At 38.5% G+C, this 17,375-nt stretch overlaps 1 protein-coding gene across 1 annotated transcript in view; it reads left to right on the top strand.

Moving 5' to 3' along the window:
* Nucleotides 1-1,132: 1,132 nt before the first annotated feature.
* Nucleotides 1,133-17,375, top strand: part of LOC143041105 (glyoxalase domain-containing protein 4) — a 30,408-nt gene continuing 14,165 nt past the window's right edge. The window contains exons 1-4 of the mRNA XM_076212824.1: nt 1,133-1,304; nt 12,294-12,343; nt 12,787-12,893; nt 15,975-16,136. Coding sequence (XP_076068939.1) covers nt 1,215-1,304; nt 12,294-12,343; nt 12,787-12,893; nt 15,975-16,136 — 409 coding nt within the window. The 5' untranslated portion in view covers nt 1,133-1,214. The remainder of the gene's footprint in view (nt 1,305-12,293; nt 12,344-12,786; nt 12,894-15,974; nt 16,137-17,375) is intronic.

The following is a 17,375-nucleotide window of genomic DNA, read 5'->3' as shown; positions in this document are numbered from 1 at the left end:
TCGTTTTCATGTAGTATGTCATTCATAAAGAAAAAAAATTAAATGCTTGATGCATTAAACATTTAAAGACAATATGGGTGTTTTAAATTTTTAACAAAGTTAAGACCTGAAACACTTCTGCGCGAGGCCTAGCTTGATCAAATCGGTCAAATAGGGTTAAAACCGGCCCTGGGAAGAGGGGTTCCCGCTGAGCCATATGAAGTAAGCAGTTGCCACCCTCAGTGGCCACCAGTTCGAGATCGACCGCATGGCAGAGGAGCCGAAGCATTTTCCTTGAGTTTGAGGGAAGCCAGGTTTTCCACGAGGAGGATTGGACCAAGAACGTCCCCTGCGGGATCACATTTCCATCCTGTGGTATGGGGATATATGTATCCGGAAAATCATTCTCGCCATCCTGTCCGTGAGGTAGTCTGCAACACAGGACAGGATCTCCTTGGTTGCCAGGCAGGCCCGTGCAGAAGGGGGGGGGGGGGTGCCCGAGCACCTGCCCCTTTGCCCTGTGCCCCAAAAGTGCCCTTCACAAAAATGTATAAAAATGAATGAAAAATTATTTCTCATAGGCTTTTTCCATTTTCTCACCATTCAGAAATTATAATGTGGAAAATGGTGTTGCACCTTACCGGATAGTTGCCAAATACGAATAATACAAAAGAGTGAAGTGCCCAAAGCACCTGCACCTTGCAATGTTCTGTTGCCAAAATACAAGAATGACAGTAACATTCGCTTACTCAAATGGTAGCAAGTCATGTTACCCAGTGTCTTAAGGCGTAGTGATTAGTCGCAATGATAAGATTGCAACATTCATTTCACTGTTCATACTGGCTAGGTTTCTTCAAATGAATGAAATTGCCCAGCAATAACCAGGGAAGGACAGAGTCGACCGTAGTAGACAAAACGTTGAAATAGTAGGTATCAACTGAATTAAATCGCCTGGCGGTAGACGGTGCGAAATTTAGTCGACCTTTACAGTCTGAAAGTTGAAAGGTTAAATAAGATACCATGATATTTTCATCTGTAGGTTAGATATAAGGGAACCACGATGAAATTATATCAACCGTATTGTATGTCAAGATAGTTCAATACTTTTTGTTTACTTGTTTCGGAAATCGGCAACTTCGGCAGTCTCTGTTGGGGTAAACAAACTTGTCGGCTGTCAGTGAGGTTTGGAGGCTCGAGAAAGTAGGCGTGATTCTGCTTAAATATTTAATTTCAAAATGACAGCTCGCAGAGCCCTTCATTTCGTATTCAAAATCGGGGATAGGAATAAAACAGCCCATTTTTATCGCGACATTCTTGGCATGAAGGTAAGATATTGGTTTTAAACTACTTAAGGGTTTAGTAGGTGTACAGGGAGATCAGTTATTTGAATTACATAAAAATCAGGAAAACATGATTTTACCTCAGAATTCAGCGCGGACCTGTTTTACAGAATTACCTGTGTATTATGCCACGTGTTACTTGAGTTGTTAAATACAAATGGTTTCTGGTTCTGGGTTGAGCACTGTGCAAACACCATATTGCAGGTTGGAGTGGTACTTAAGTGACATTTTATGATTTTGAAGTGTGCACTGTTGACTACGGTAAATTTCCTGCAGAGGTCCCCCCCCCTACCAATCATGGATGTTGAAAATTAAATTGTTACTGGGTTAGTCATGAGAATCTGATTTTTATTTCTACTGCAAATTACTCATTTTAATTGGTATTTTTTAGAAGTGTACATGTATGCTATATTATTATAGCAACAGAAAATAAAATATTCATTTTGTACATCATAATACATCAATGTGATATAAGATTTTCTTGGAAGAAATCAATAACAAAAAGAAAAAAATTGCTAAAAGCAAATACACTTCTGAACAGAGCTGGGATGATAGGTTTGTGACGCCATGACGTCTATCCAGTACCATCAGTGTCAGTTTGAAAAATGGCATTGATATTGTGCACCGTGTGGTCTCCCACTCCAAGCAACATCACCACACTAAATATTTCTAAACTGTGCAACAGAGCTGAGCTTCAGGCTGTGAAACTCCTCTACACCCTGCAGTCCAATTGGGTGCCAAAACTAGCAGTCAACATCCCTGACAACAACGATGACCCTGATGACCTCTAGAATTACAGGTACTGCATTACTAGATACAGGATAGGTTAGGTATGACAAATTTATCATACTCCAATTTCTTCATTCATTAGTGTATCACTTTTAGCAACTGGTCCGTTATTGATTTCTGCCAAGAAAAATGTATACTACATTGATATATCATAATTTACAAAATGAATATTTCATTTTCTATTGCATTGCATGTGTGTGCACTTCTAAAAATTTACCCATTAATTTTTGGTTCCATTTTTTACATGGATGACTTCCTGGAAGAGGCTTATGCCTGTGACTCCAGATCTACATCATCCACTCAATGTGTGGTAGATTATCTATGCTTGATACCAGAATTTATTAAGTCTGACCTCAAACTGGTTGACTGATGTTGCTGTGATCACCCACTCAGACAACTGATTCCAGTTATTTATCACCCAACACGGGAAAGCATACTTCCTTATATCCAGCCGTGACCTTGTCTTAAAAAGCTTCAGTGAATTCCCCCTACTGATGCTTTCTTCTCGAAGTTTCAATATGCCTTGACTACATTCCCCATCATATTTTCCAGTGAGTATCTTGTATGTCTCTGTTAAGTCTCCCCGTGCTCTTCTGTATGCTATCATTGATATATTCAGCTTCCTTAGTCTCTCCTCATAATTAAATCCTTTGAGTTCTGGCACCATCTTTGTAGCCCTTCGCTGCATGTTCTCCACCATCTCAATGTCTTTAACCATGTGACGACTCCATACCTGGTTAGCATACTCCAAATGCAGTCTTACCAGTGCTACAAACAGCACTTTTGCTACATCCAACGTAACAAAGGTCCTTCTGATTATTCCCACTATTTTGTTGACATTGTTTACTTTCTCTGCCAGGTGATCTGCACAACTTAATATATCATTGATTATTACTCCCACATCCTTCTCAAAAGTAATCTTTTTTTAGCTGCTTCTCCATTTGGTAGCCTCGATCTTCAATAGTTGTTCTTCCCATTCTCATAAAACCACACCTATCCAGATGAAAACTCAACAGCCATTTTTCACTCCATGAGTATACCTCCTGCACATCCTGCTGTAATTTCTGACAGTCTTCTTGATCTTTTATGCATCTAGATATCTTTGTACCATCTGCATATAGGTATACTTCACTTTCATTTACTCTACTATCGGGGAGGTCATTAATAAACAAAACAAACAACAATGGTCTGAGAACAGACCCCTGTGGCACTCCACTTGTCACTGGGTTCCATCTTGACATTTCCCCTTTTACTACCATTCTTTGTTCTTTGTTGTCTTTGTGTTAGGAATGCTGCAATCCACTCTAGGTACTTCTTTCCAATTCCATAACTACTAATTTTACTTAATAGTCTTCTATGTGCAACTCTATCGAAAGCCTTCATAAAATCATAGTATATTACATCCACTGCATATCCATCATCACTAATTTCAGTTCATTTGTCCAGAACCTTTATCAGCTGTAACACTGTAGATTGTCCTGAGATAGAGCCATATTGCTTTTCACTAAGTCGTTGGTTTTCATGTGTGTCATCTCCTCCCTTATCATTATCTAAAAAATATTACAGATTTTACTTGTTAAACTGACTGGCCTATGATTCCCTGGATCACACTTGGAATCCTTTTTAAATATAGGAGTAATATGTGCTATAAGCCAATATTGAGAAAGTTCCCTATGCTTAAAAGAGTACTGATATAGTATTTCTAAAGGCACTAATAATTGTTCCATGGCTTCTTTTATAATCCTAGAATGAATTCTGTCAGGTCCTGGGGATTTGTGCCTCTTTAGATTTTTAATGAACTTTCTAATTTTTTCCTTATTAATTTCCAGGTGATTCAGTGTTGGTACATTCTTCATCAGTGTGGTACCTCATCTTCAGGCTTCATAACAAACACCTTCAAAAATTGCTCTTCTAAAACTTAAACTTTTTCCAGATCACTTTTGGTTTTTCCATCACATTTTTTGCAATCTCCCTTTCTATTAGCTTCACAGCATTTCTGTTTTTTTTTCTAATTTGATTATTCAGTCTTCTATACTCCTTCTCAATCTCCAGATACTCATTTCTAGTAGATTCATTCAGATTACTTTTCAAGGATTTCATTCTCATCCACAACCTCTGTTTCCTTTTTATCTTAGACCATAATTTCTTATTCATCGGTAGGTTGTTATTTGTTCTTTACCTGGACTGATTTAAATTCCCCATCTTTCTTGTATTATGCAAATGCATTTTTCACTTCCTTTTTTCAATGGAATGGTTAGGATTGGTTATATTAGGTTTGGAGTTATTGGACAACACAAGTTTCATGTTAAATATCCATGTTTGCATGATTCTGGACTTTCTTAATTTTTATGGGGTGACACCCCCTATATCCATAAGGATGGTAGGAAATCAGTGAATTTTGGTAGAGATGTCATCAGAGTTATAATTAAACTATAAAATATTCATTTCTGACATCCGTGAGTGAGAAGTAAAATACATACTGTAATTAACCCAACCTAACCAACACATGTATTTTCACTTTTGTCATTTTGTTTTTGAGGGATCTAGTTTTTCTATGAAATTTGTTCTTAATACAAAATGCCACAGATGTATAATAATGGCACTGTTTATTTTGTATAGTAATATATGACACTTGCCTTCCTGATCTCTCTGCCATTATTGTTTATATGGATGACTGTATTGGGTGACAAAGGGAGCATACATACATTACACAGCCAAAGAAAATTCGTATCACAAAAAACATACATATGTGGAAGAACTCCATATAAGAAAAGGTTGTATAATTGATAAGGTGAGTTGTTCTGGAATAGAAAAAATGATAAGGCATATGGTCTACTTACTTAGGCATGCATAGTTGGGAACTAAGAAGGTACCTTCTTGTGGTAACCCATACCTCTAGCAGATTGATTACATATTGGATCTCCACTACAAGTCCATGTGGTTATCATACATTGCCTTGAAAGTGGCAGTTGATGAGGCAGTAACCACCCACTCAATGCATTCCTTAGCTTGATGGTCCTGATAGTGTACCAGTTCCCAGTTAGTGTTGTTCTCCAGTGGGCTGGAGTTTCAGACTATGTTCACTAAAGTCGTTAACTCTGGTTGAAAAAACTCATATGGGAGACATCGTCAAAGCTGTGTCATATCTTGTAGACCTCAGTGATATGTCCTTGTAGCCATTGCTGTTCCATCATTGGCAAATCAAGAGCCTAACAGCATTCCTCATAAGTGTTGTGCCTTAGCTTGATTACCAACCTGGTTGCTCCTCTTCGGACTTTTACCAGCTCTTTGATATCTCCTGCCAGGTGTGGTGACCAGCATTGGACCCCATAGTCAAGTATGGGTCTGACTAGTGCCAAATAGAATGCAAAATCTTGCCATTAATGTAAGTGAACTTGTACTTGATAATTACTAGCTTGCTCTTTGCTTTAGAAGCAATCTTGGGGAGATGTCTATGGGTCTTCAGATCAGTCAGTTGATTGTCCCTGGTGTCTCTTGCAGCAAACCTGCTGCCTTCATGTGAATAGTAACAGCCTCCAGGTGGGTCCAGAAATCACTCGGGGAAGATGTATTGTGTTGTTGCCTAGGGATTGTTAGTGTGGGTCATTGTAGCATGACGTGTTCTGTGCCCTCTCTGTGGTGGTTGCATCTGGGACTGTTTGGATCTGTAGCCAGGACTATTCTGTGTTGGTACTGTTTCATTGCTGGAAGGTGTCCTGAGTGCAATTGTGCCAGTGAGGTTCTTAACAACTTCAGTACAAGTCAAATTCTCGTGCACAGTATTGGCTGCCATATGTATGATTCATCACACTACTTACATTATAATTTATTAAGTCACTGCTGTATTACTTCTCTTTTACTCTGAATAATAATAAACACAGAAAACATGATCAAACAAGCTCACAGAATCTGGGGGTATCTTATGTACAACTACAGAAAAGTATATATAATCAAGACACTGATGCCAGTAGCCTCGTGTATCCACTCATGCCTTATGATGCCTATGTAGGCGTCTTTGTACCGAAGTGGTTAATAGATTTGTGATTTTTTTTTCTGTTGGGTTTATGTCTGGGGGTTGTTGGTGAAATATTGAGGTTGGTGGTATATCTTGAAGTTGAAGGGCTTGTTTGATAATCTGAATGTGCTCTTCCCACCGGGGAAGCTGGCAGCTGCCGCCATGATTGCCCTTATTGTTCTCTGCCACCTGTTAACATCCACATCTGTTTTGGAAACGTGCCCTGAGTTTGCTTCTGTTACCTGAGAGGAGCAGACATCATGGTGATAGGCACTCAACACCTAGACATGTTGGTGATACTCAGGGGCAGCTTGCAGCTGTCACTCTCAGTGCCAACATTCATGGCTGATGGATCTCAAGTGCCCCCAGCAGTGTGACACTCCCTTACAAACACAATAGCAAAAATATGTGAAAAAGTTATCAAAAGTAGATAGATTAAACATCTGGAAGAAAATAATATACTGAATCCAAAACGAGCCAGCTGTTGTTTGCGAACGACACTGCGCTTGTGGCAGGGTCAGAGGAGGGATTGAGGAAGCTGGTGACAGAGTTTGGGAGAGTATGTGATAGAAGAAAGCTAAAGATAAATGTGGGTAAAAGTAAGGTGATGAGATGTACAAGGGGTGAAAGTGGCAGTAGACTGGAAGTGAACATTAACCCCTTCCATACGGTGCCGCACACGTAGGCGTCATGGACTTAGATCTCGGTGGCAGCAGCCAATGCCAGCCGTACGACGTGTCGTAATAATACTCGCATCATAAAATATAGTCACCGCTTATATCGATCGTTCTCTCTTCACCCGTGAATTTTGATAATCATAGAAAATGCGATTACAAAAGAATTAGAAAGAATGTCATTATGGAGGGGCGACTACAATAAATATAATCAAGACACCGATATGGCAGCCTCGCGAATACACTCGCTCCCCATGACGCCTACGTGTGCGGCACCGTATGGAAGGGGTTAAGAGAGAGAGACTGGAGGAAATGGATAGCTTTAGATACCTGGGTGCAAATGTGGCAGGAAAGGGAGGAGTGCAGGTGGAGGTAGAATGTAGATTGAGAGAAGCGAGTAAATGCCTTGGTGGATTAAAGAGTGTAATGAGGAATAGACATTTGGGAATGGATGCGAAGAGGAGACTGTATGAAGGAGTGATTGTGCCAACAGCACTGTATGGGGCAGAAACGTGGAACATAAGAGAAGAAGAGAGAAGGAGTTTGAATGTGTTTTGAGATGAGGTGTCTGAGAAGTATGGTGGGGGTTACTAGGCTGGATAGAGTGAGAAATGAGGAGGTGAGAAGGAGAACAGGGGTGAAAAAGGATTTGGGAGATAGGGTTGATGAAAGAATATTAGGATGGTTTGGACACATGGAAAGAATGAGTGAAGAAAGACTAGTAAAAGAGGTATGAAAGGCAGATGTGGAGGGAGTGAACATGAGGGGACGTCCTAGGATGAGGTGGATGGATGGGGTGAAGGGGGCTTTGGGGAAGAGGGGAATGTCTGTTGAGGAAGGAAGGGAGAGGATGGAAGACAGAGGTGAGTGGAGAATGGTTGTATATGGATGATGTTGTGATTGCATGAGGAGGAATGGGCGGGGGGGTGGGGTAGTATGTGTGAGTAAATTTTGACGCAGCCCAAAGGGATTTCTCCCCGTCCTCTCCTTATATGCAAGGGGGGACGGAGAGGGGGGGGGGGTCGCTGATTAAATGAAGTGGCATTGCTGTGGATGTGCTGTGTCTTGCGACACTGCTTCTGACCCAGGGCGGTGGGCAGGGTGCAGGGATGACCCGTCATCCAGGAGGTGCTCAGATGAGAGGGAGGGTGGGAGGGGTGTGGAGTGTATTTAGGGATGAAATGGGTGGGAGTGTTTTTATGCCTTTCCCTTTTTGGCTACCTCCCTTGTAAGGGGGAAAATGCCTTGGTATATGTATATGTAAAACAATTTGGATTTAGACATGGAAGATCATGTGCCACTAACTTGATTTGGTTTTACTCAAGGCTAATAGAAATAATACAAGAAAGGGATGGATGGGTGGATTGTAATTTCCTATATTTACAAAAAGCATTTGATAAACTACCACATAAAAAGCTACAAAGAAAAATTTAAACAATAGGTGGTGTACAAGGAAAGTTATTGGAATGGATGGAAGATTTCTTGAATGGGAGAAAAATGAGGGTGGTACTTAGAGGCAAAAACTCAACCTGGGAAGAAATGATAAGTGGAGTCCCACAAGGTTCTGTATTGGCTCTGATGATGTTTGCCATATATATAAATGCCATGGATGAAGGTGTGGAATGTTATATAAAGTTTGCAGATGATGCAAAACTAATAAAGAAAGTAAGTACAGAGGAAGACTGTGAATCACTACAGAAAGACCTGGATAAAGTCTGGGAATGGAGTCAAAAGTGGGAAGTGAACTTCAACATCAAGAAATGTAGTATAATGGAGTTTGGAAAAAGTAAAAATAGAATATCAGGGCAATATAGAATGGGTACAAAGGAGGTAAAAAAGGTTAGCTTGTAAAGGGACCTAGGAGTAATTATCAGCAAAGACATGTCACCAGACAAGGATATCATGAAAATGGTCAGAGAAACCTTCAACTTACTAAGATCAATGAAAGTGGTCTTTGACTACTTGGATGAGGAAATGGTAAAGAAAATATTAGTCACACTGATAAGACCAAGATTTGAGTATGCTGTGACACTATAGACACCCAGTACTAAAAAGAATATAAAGAAATTAGAAAGAATGCAAAGAGCAACAGCAAAGATGGCACCAACACTCTAAATTGACATATGAACAAAGATTGTCCAACCCTGGAACAAAGAAGAGAAAGAGGAGATCTATTGACTATTTACAGAATTATGGAAGTGATTGACAGAGATGATTTATTGAAGTGGGATAAGAGAAAAACAAGAAGACATAAAAGAGTGGTAGATATCTGGAACAAATTGGATGAGGCAACAGTGTGTGTAAAAACTATACAAGAATTTAAGAACAAACTAGATGCTGAAAGATACAAAGACGGGTCACTACGAGCATAGCTCTCTTCCTGTATAATACAACTAGGTAAAACTAGGTAAATGCACTTTATTTTCATGTTTTTAGTTATTCATTTGTTTTAAGCCATCATTCTTACATGTGAAGATGACTTTATAGTAAATGCACAAAATAACCACAAAATAAATGCCAAGAACATTTGGAGATTCACCGAGCTGAAAATAGGTTGTAATACAAAACTAAATATCAGAATCCCTACAAAATTGCTCAACACTCACTCCAACAACAATGAATCAAAGAATCACACTGTGATCAAACTAAGTTACCTTCCCCTTCTACTATTTAAAAATTCTGAAATAACTTGTCCTCTAATTAACACATATAATTCCTAAATGAACGATCTCAGTGTAAATATAGGTAAAAAAAGAATATGAATATATATATATATATATATATATATATATATATATATATAATTGTATTGAAAACAGTTGCTGGTACAGTGCAAAATTTGGACAACAGAAACATTCAACAGTGTATAAACATCTCATGAAAACCACATTTAACTCCACTGTCTTAACTTGGTACCCAGTAGTAAAGAAAACAATGAAAACCTAAAGACAGTGGAAAACAAGGCTTGAACAACATCTGGCTGATTCAAAACAACTTCAGTAGATCTACTTTCAGAAGCTAAAAAAGATCACTACCAAGACACTCAAAATTAACAGTACTGTAAAAGCTTGTGATCAGGTCATCCCTAGCACCATAACACTGCCAACAACAGAATTAGCCTGGTGCCAGACACTAGTGCTAATAATGAAACCACTGCACTAAAGATGCATACATACATATACCAAGGCTTTTTCCCCCTTACAAGGGAGGTAGCCAAAAAGGAAAAGGCATAAAATCATTCCCACCCATTCCATCCCTGAATACACTCCACCCTCCCTCTTATCTTAGCACCTCCTGGATGACGGGTCATCCTTGCACCTTGTCCACTGCCCTGGGTCAGAGGCAGTGTTGCAAGACACAGCACATCCACAGCAAGGCCGCTTCATTAAGTCGGCGACCCCCCCCCCCTCTGCGTCCCCCCATGCATAAAAGGAGAAGACGGGGAAAAATCCCTTCGGGCTGCGTCAAATTTTGCTCACACATACTACCTCACTCCCCATACCCCGCCCATTCCATCTCATGCATCACATCATCATCCATGTACAACCATTCTCCACCCCTGTCTTCTGTCCTCTCCCGTCCTTCCTCAACAGACATTCCCCTCTTCCCCAAAGCCCCCTTCACACCATCCATCCACCTCATCCTTGGACGTCCCCTCATGTTACAAAGGTGGAGCATGCCGACAGGAGACCTTTTGGTCCATATCTAGGTCGGATGCGAAAAAAATCATAATAATAAAACAATAAATAAAAACTATGAAAATGTAAATAACAAATAAAATACATAAATAAATGCATAGGTATAGTTAAATAATAAACAAACAGGTAAATAGTAAATAATAATAAATTGACATATAACTAATAATAAATGAAAATCAGACAGACAAATGATAACAAAACAAAAACAAATAATATAAAATAAATTGTAATCATTACAGCATCTTGCTTAGGTGTTTATCTAAATGATTCTTAAAGCTTTGAACTGAACTACATTGCACTACCTGTGCAGGAAGTTTATTCCATTCATTAACTACACGGTTGGCAAAGTTGTTTCTACCTACTTCCAAATTGAATCTATTTCCGGACAGTTTGAGACCATTGTTTCTTGTCTGATTCTCATTCAATGTGTAAATTTTGTCACTTTTGATGTTGTCAATTCCCTTTAAAATCTTAAAGACCTGTATCAAGTCACCTCTGAGTCTACGTTTTTTTAGGGAAAACAGATTCATATGTTTTAGTCGATTTTCGTATGATTTATTTTTTATATTTGGAATCAGTTTTGTGGCTCGCCGTTGTACTTTTTCCAGTCTGTCAATGTCTTTAATGAGATTCGGTGACTATACAGAAACAGCATATTCCAAATGTGGACGAACTAACGATTTATATAGCTTGTTAATGAGTGATGGACTTTTGAAATCAAAAGATCGTGCAATCAGTCCTAGAATCTTATTTGCTTTCTCAGAGGCTGAAATACACTGCTTGGATGATTTGAGGTCGTTACTGATAATTATGCCGAGATCTTTTTCACTATCCACTTTTGTTAACGAATTTCCAAATAACTTATCATACTGTTATTTTTACCTATGTGCATTACCTTGCATTTACTTGTGTTAAATTTCATTAGCCACTTTTCAGACCATTGCTGTAATTGATCTAAATCTTCTTGAATATCTAATTGGTTTGAGTGATCATTTGCCACTCTGCACAGTTTTGTATCATCAGCAAATTTGGAAACAGTAGATTTTAGTCCATGGTCTATATCATTTATATATACTATGAATAGAAGTGGTCCAAGAATGGAACCCTGAGGAACTCCACTTGTAACATTTTTCCATCTAGAAGTTTTTCCATTTAAAACAACTCTGTTTTCGACCATTCAACCAATTACTAGTCCAACTTAATAGGCTACCACTTATTCCGTGTAAAGCTAATTTAGTAAGTAGTCTTTCGTGTGGGACGGTGTCAAAAGCTTTTGCAAAGTCTAGATATATTAAATCTATATTGTTTCTTTTGTCATAATTCAAGATAACTGTGTTGTAGAATTCGAGTAAGTTAGTCACGCAAGAACGTTTCCGTCTGAAACCATGCTGGCTATCATTTATCAAACGGTTACTTTCTAAATGATGTTCACTCCCTCCACATCTGCCTTCCATACCTCTTTTACTAGTCTTTTTTCACTCATTCTTTCCATGTGTCCAAACCATCCTAATACAAAAGATGCAGAACATGTTATCCTACACAGCCTAACACTGACTTCAGACTACTCCACATAATCTCTTCATTGAATGACCTATGGCTTACATAATGTCTGTGGCTGGATTCTTCAGGGTCTCTAAGAAGATCCAGGGGTTTGGATTGATTGATTGAACCATAAATTATATAACTTTATTCTTAAGCTACTATTAATTTTATATAAAGTATTAATTCTATATAAATCACTACATAACTTATTGTTTAGATGTTTCATGTAAAACTAAATAGATGATGAATTGGACAGGTTCTTCGGCATGAAGAATTTGAGGAGGGGTGTAAAGCTTCTTGTAATGGGTGAGTTTTTCAATAGCTTTGTGCATGTATTATAATGCTGTACAAGTTTGATGCAAATTAATACTTTGTATGATGGAGGATTGTATCGTATTTTGAAGATGTCATAGGAGTTCATTAAGTAAATGCTTTTTATTGTTATCATAGAATACCAGATATATTTGTTTGTAGACTGTCTGTGCTCTGTAGCAGCTCTGGTATTAATTTTGTATATTTTTCCCATGAAAGTTAAGCCGTGACATAGGTGCTTGAAACCATTAGAACAATTTTTCAAGTTCAAATATACAATATTCTAGCATCGTAAAAGAGCTTAACTTTTATTAGGTAAAGTATATAAAGAATTATGGCTGCCCATGAATTTAGATTTCAATCTGAATTTAATTTTAGTGAAGCCATTTAATTTCTTTGATACATTTGGTATATATATATATTTTTTCTAATCTCAGCCCATATGATGGAAAATGGAGCAAAACCATGATTGGATATGGCCCAGAAGACAATCACTTTGTCTGTGAACTGACTTATAATTATGGACTCTCGCATTATGCCCTAGGTAGGTGTAATTAGTTAATTATAATGTGCAGAGAAAGAGCTACATGCTTGAGAAATTACATTCAGAATTATAGGAAATGACTTAAGCATGCTTGACCAAATTGAAGTGTTTTGGTTTGATAAATAAAATAAAAAGGAACATATTTCTTAACAACTAAGGTCTGGTCACAAGCCACAGCAAATGAGGCAATCAGAAGGTCATGGAAGGTAGCAGAGAAAGACGAGTTTAAGAATGTTTTGAGGACCCATTTGGACACCTGGGTAATGGATGACCTTTTCAAATGATCGGTTGGTGTTAGATCATGGTCTATGGGTCTCATCCACTAATTCCATTCTTCTCTCTTGCCATACTGTTTAATGGACAGCGTAGGAGTGCCTCTTAGTTGCAGGAGCCATTACCTAGACAGATTACAATGAGGCTGAACAAATGCAGGTTTTGATTGATGGTGTCTTGATGGGCAAGTGCAGTTGCAATGCAGTTGTGCCAAATTTGTATTGCATGTGAGGCATAAAATCAAGGTTATTTTAATTACTTCTACTGTAGTCTGTCCCCATCTCAGAAGGTTCAATTGAAAATGAGAAAATACAGCTGTTATAAGTTGTCACAGGGCAGAAATGTAAACATTAGATATCCAACTGAACTTCTGATTATCAGTATGTACAGTACCCTTTTTTATTCATTATTATATGTTTGCTTATTTATCATTCCATACAATGTATGATTTATACAACTCTTAGGGGATTATATATAGGAGTTTAGGTGACTAATGTTGATTACCATACTTAAGGAGTTGTAATAGGCCTATGAAAATTGCTATCATCCAAAATGCATGGCAAATTGAAGACTTTATATGTGTGTATTTACCTAGTTGTATCTTATGGGAAGGGGAGCTCTGCTCATGGTGTCCTGTCTCTGTATCTCGCAGTATCTAAATTGTTCTTAAATTCGTGTATGGTTTTTGTACACACTATTGTTTCCTCTGGTTTGTTCCATACATCCATCACTCTGTGGGGAAAGCTGTTCTTTTCCAGGTCTCTTCTATAACTGTCCTTTTTGAGTTTCCTTCCAAGTCCTCTTGTATTTCTTGTATCCCAATTTAATGAGTCTTCTCTATCAAGGACTTCCATACCTCTCATGGTTATATAGATAGTCAACAAGTCTCCTCTCTCTTCTTCGTTCCAGTATTGGTAACTCTAGTTTAAACAACCTCTCTTTGTATGACAGTTATGAAAGTGTGGGGGCCATCTTTGTAATTGCTCTTTGGATTCTTTCAATTTTCCTTGTATTCTTTTTGGTACTGGGTGACCATAGTGTCACTGTGTACTCCAGTCTTGGCCTTATCAGTGTGATTATTATTTTCTTCAGCATTTCTTCATCCAAGTAAGTAAATGACACTTCTGTTGATCTTAGAAAGTTGTAGGTTTCTCTGACAATTTTATATTGTCCCAATATCCTGTTTTTAATTTTTTCAAATTCCATTTCTTGATGTTGAAGTCCACTTCCCACTTCTGACTTCATTCCCAAATTTTTTTCAGATCTCTCTGCAGCAACTCGGTCTATTTCAGTGCTCACTTTTCTCAACAAGTTTGTCATCTGCAAAGAAGCTCATGTAACTGTCCACACCCTTGTACATGTCATTCACATAAATAGCAAACATTATTGGAGCCAGTACCAATCCCTGTGGAACTCTACTAATCACCTCTTCCCAAGAAGACCCATGTCTCTGAGCACTACTCTCATTTTTCTTCCATGCAAGAAATCTTCCATCCATTCTAGTAGTTTACCTTGTACTCCTCCTATGGTTTTCAGTTTTCTTAATAGCTTTCTATGTGGCACTTTATCAAAAGCTTTTTGTAGATCTAGGAAACTGAAATCAACCCATCTGTCCCTTTCCTGTATTATATCTAATATTCTTAAGTAAAAACAGATCGGATTTGTGGCATATGATCTTCCCTGTCTGAATCCAGACTTAGGTTTAGTATGTTGTTCTCTATCAGATGTTTTGTCCATCTATTACTTTTTCACATACATTAGCCATGGGGGAAACTGGTCTTTAAGTTGTTGGGTCTTCGTTGTTACCTTCTTTATACATTGGTACGATGGTGGCCTTTTTGTCTTCTGGTATTTTTCCTTTCTTAAACAAACAACTTGTTATATATTTTGCCTACCAATTCTTCATTACACTCCTTTAGTATCCAGTTTGCAATTCCACCTGGGCTGTGTGATTTCCTCACATCAAGACTTGTTATTTGATCCATTAATTCAGTTTGTGTTGCTATTGTTTACCCCCATAGAGGGTGGGGGTTCACTTTCTCTCCCTTCATCCCATTGCCATACTTTTTCTCTAGTGAAAACCAATTTGAAATGTTTACTCATGACTTCAGCCATTTCTATATCTTCTGTGTATTCCACGTTCCCCTGCCATAGTTTCTCTGTTTCATGTTTGTTTTTCAATTTACCATTTAAATATCTATAGAATAGTTTTGGTTAAACCTTACATTTTTCTGTTATGTCTTTTTCATAATTTCTTTTTTTCTTCCCAGCATATTTTTACATATTCATTCCTTTCATTGATATGTATTTGCCACTTTCTAAGATTTTTCTCTCTTTTCCATCTTTTCCAAGATTTATCTTCTCTTTTTTTGCCTCGCTGCACCTTCTGTTAAACCACCTCTTATTATATTTCTTTTCCAGTTTTTGTCTTTTGTGTGTGTGTATTTCCTTAGTTGTATTTACCTATTTGTATTTTACGGGAAGGAGAACTACGCTTATGGTGTCCTGTCTTTGTATCTCACAGTGTCTAAATTGCTCTTAAACTCGTGTATGGTTTTTGAACACACTTGTTTCATCTAGTTTGTTCCATACATCCACCACTCTGTGGGGAAAGCTGTTCTTTTTCAGGTCTCCTTTATAACTGTCCTTTTTGAGCTTCCTTCCATGTGTGTAGGTAGGTATAAATATATGTATAGAAATATAGGAGATATACGTAAGTGACATGCTAGGTTTTACAGTATTGTTGAGATTACAAAAGATGTCGATAATTAATTTTTTTATTTATTTATTTGTTTATTTATTTTTAAGGTAATGACTTCCTTGGAATGTTCATTGAGTCTGCAGAGGCTATTTCAAGAGCCAAGGCTGCTAATTGGCCCATAGAGGAGGTTGGAGGAGGAGAGGTGGTTGTGGAGGCGCCTGGAGGATACAAGTTCCACCTAATAAATAAACCTCAGCCCAAGGACAGAGGTAAGGTTTTGGAAATTCTTATTTTGCTTATATGCAACAGAGGAAGGGCAAAAACAATGGAAGTCATTTATGAAGTATTGAAAAAAAAGGAGGGGGAAGGGAAGGTAGTAATGATAATTACCATTACTACCCTCCCCTGGCATCAACTATTATAATTGATGCCATGAGACTCATTAACTGGAAACCAGCAGCCCCACATTGGCTGGCACTGGTCTTGTGGCCCACCCTCCCATAGATCTCTCCAGGAAGGAACTGAAGACTGTTGCATTTACTTAAATGTAGCATACTGGAAAGGAGCAAAGCTTGTGGTGTCCTATGTCTTACTCACTGATTTATTGTACCTTTGCTTTAAATTCATGTATGGTTCCAACTTGAGAGGACAGGGAGAAAATCCCTTCGGGCTGCGTCAAATTTTGCTCACACATACTACCTCACCCCCCCCATCCACCCACCCAGTCCACCTCATGCAATCACAACATCATCCATATACAACCATTCTCCATTCACCCGTCTTCTGTCCTCTCCCGTCCTTCCTCAACTGACATTACCCTCTTCCCCAAAGCCCCCTTCACCCCATCCATCCACCTCATCCTAGGACGTCCCCTCATGTTCACTCCCCGTCCTCTCATTTTATGCAATGGGGGAACGGAGAGGGGGGGTCGCCGATTTAATGAAGCGGCCTTGCTGTGGATGTGCTGTGTCTTGTGACACTGCTTCTGACCCAGGGCAGTGGATAAGGTGCAGGGATGACCCGTCATTCAGGAGGTGCTAAGATAAGAGGGAGGGTGGAGGGGTGTGGAGTGTATTCAGGGATGGAATGGGTGGGAATGATTTTATGCCTTTTTCTTTTTGGCTATCACCCTTGTAAGGGGGAAAAAGCCTTGGTATATGTATGTATGTATGGTTCCAACTTGCTCTATATCCTTATTTTCTGATAATCATATTTAGATTTGAATTCATGTATTCCTGCTTGGGTTATTTTAAGTATTTAGGCATCAGTATGGAAAATTATATTTTTTCACATCCTTTAGACATTTAATCATTCTCAGTTTGTTCTTATGACCTTTTAAAGCCCTTCCATCTCTAATGAAGAAATCTCTTCTCTCAATGTAGTTTATTCCCTTGGGCCACCTGAATACATACCAAAGCTTTTTCCCCCTTACAAGGGAGGTAGCCAAAAAGGAAAAGGCATAAAATCATTCCCCCCCATTCCATCCCTGAACACACTCCACTCCCCTC

This window comes from Oratosquilla oratoria, chromosome 30 (genome assembly GCF_046742065.1).
Source record: "Oratosquilla oratoria isolate Oo_2021 chromosome 30, ASM4674206v1, whole genome shotgun sequence".
In the NCBI taxonomy this organism is placed as follows: Eukaryota; Metazoa; Arthropoda; class Malacostraca; order Stomatopoda; family Squillidae; genus Oratosquilla; species Oratosquilla oratoria.
The sequence above is the reverse complement of the archived record's forward strand: the minus strand, read 5'-3'. Positions and strand labels throughout refer to the sequence as shown.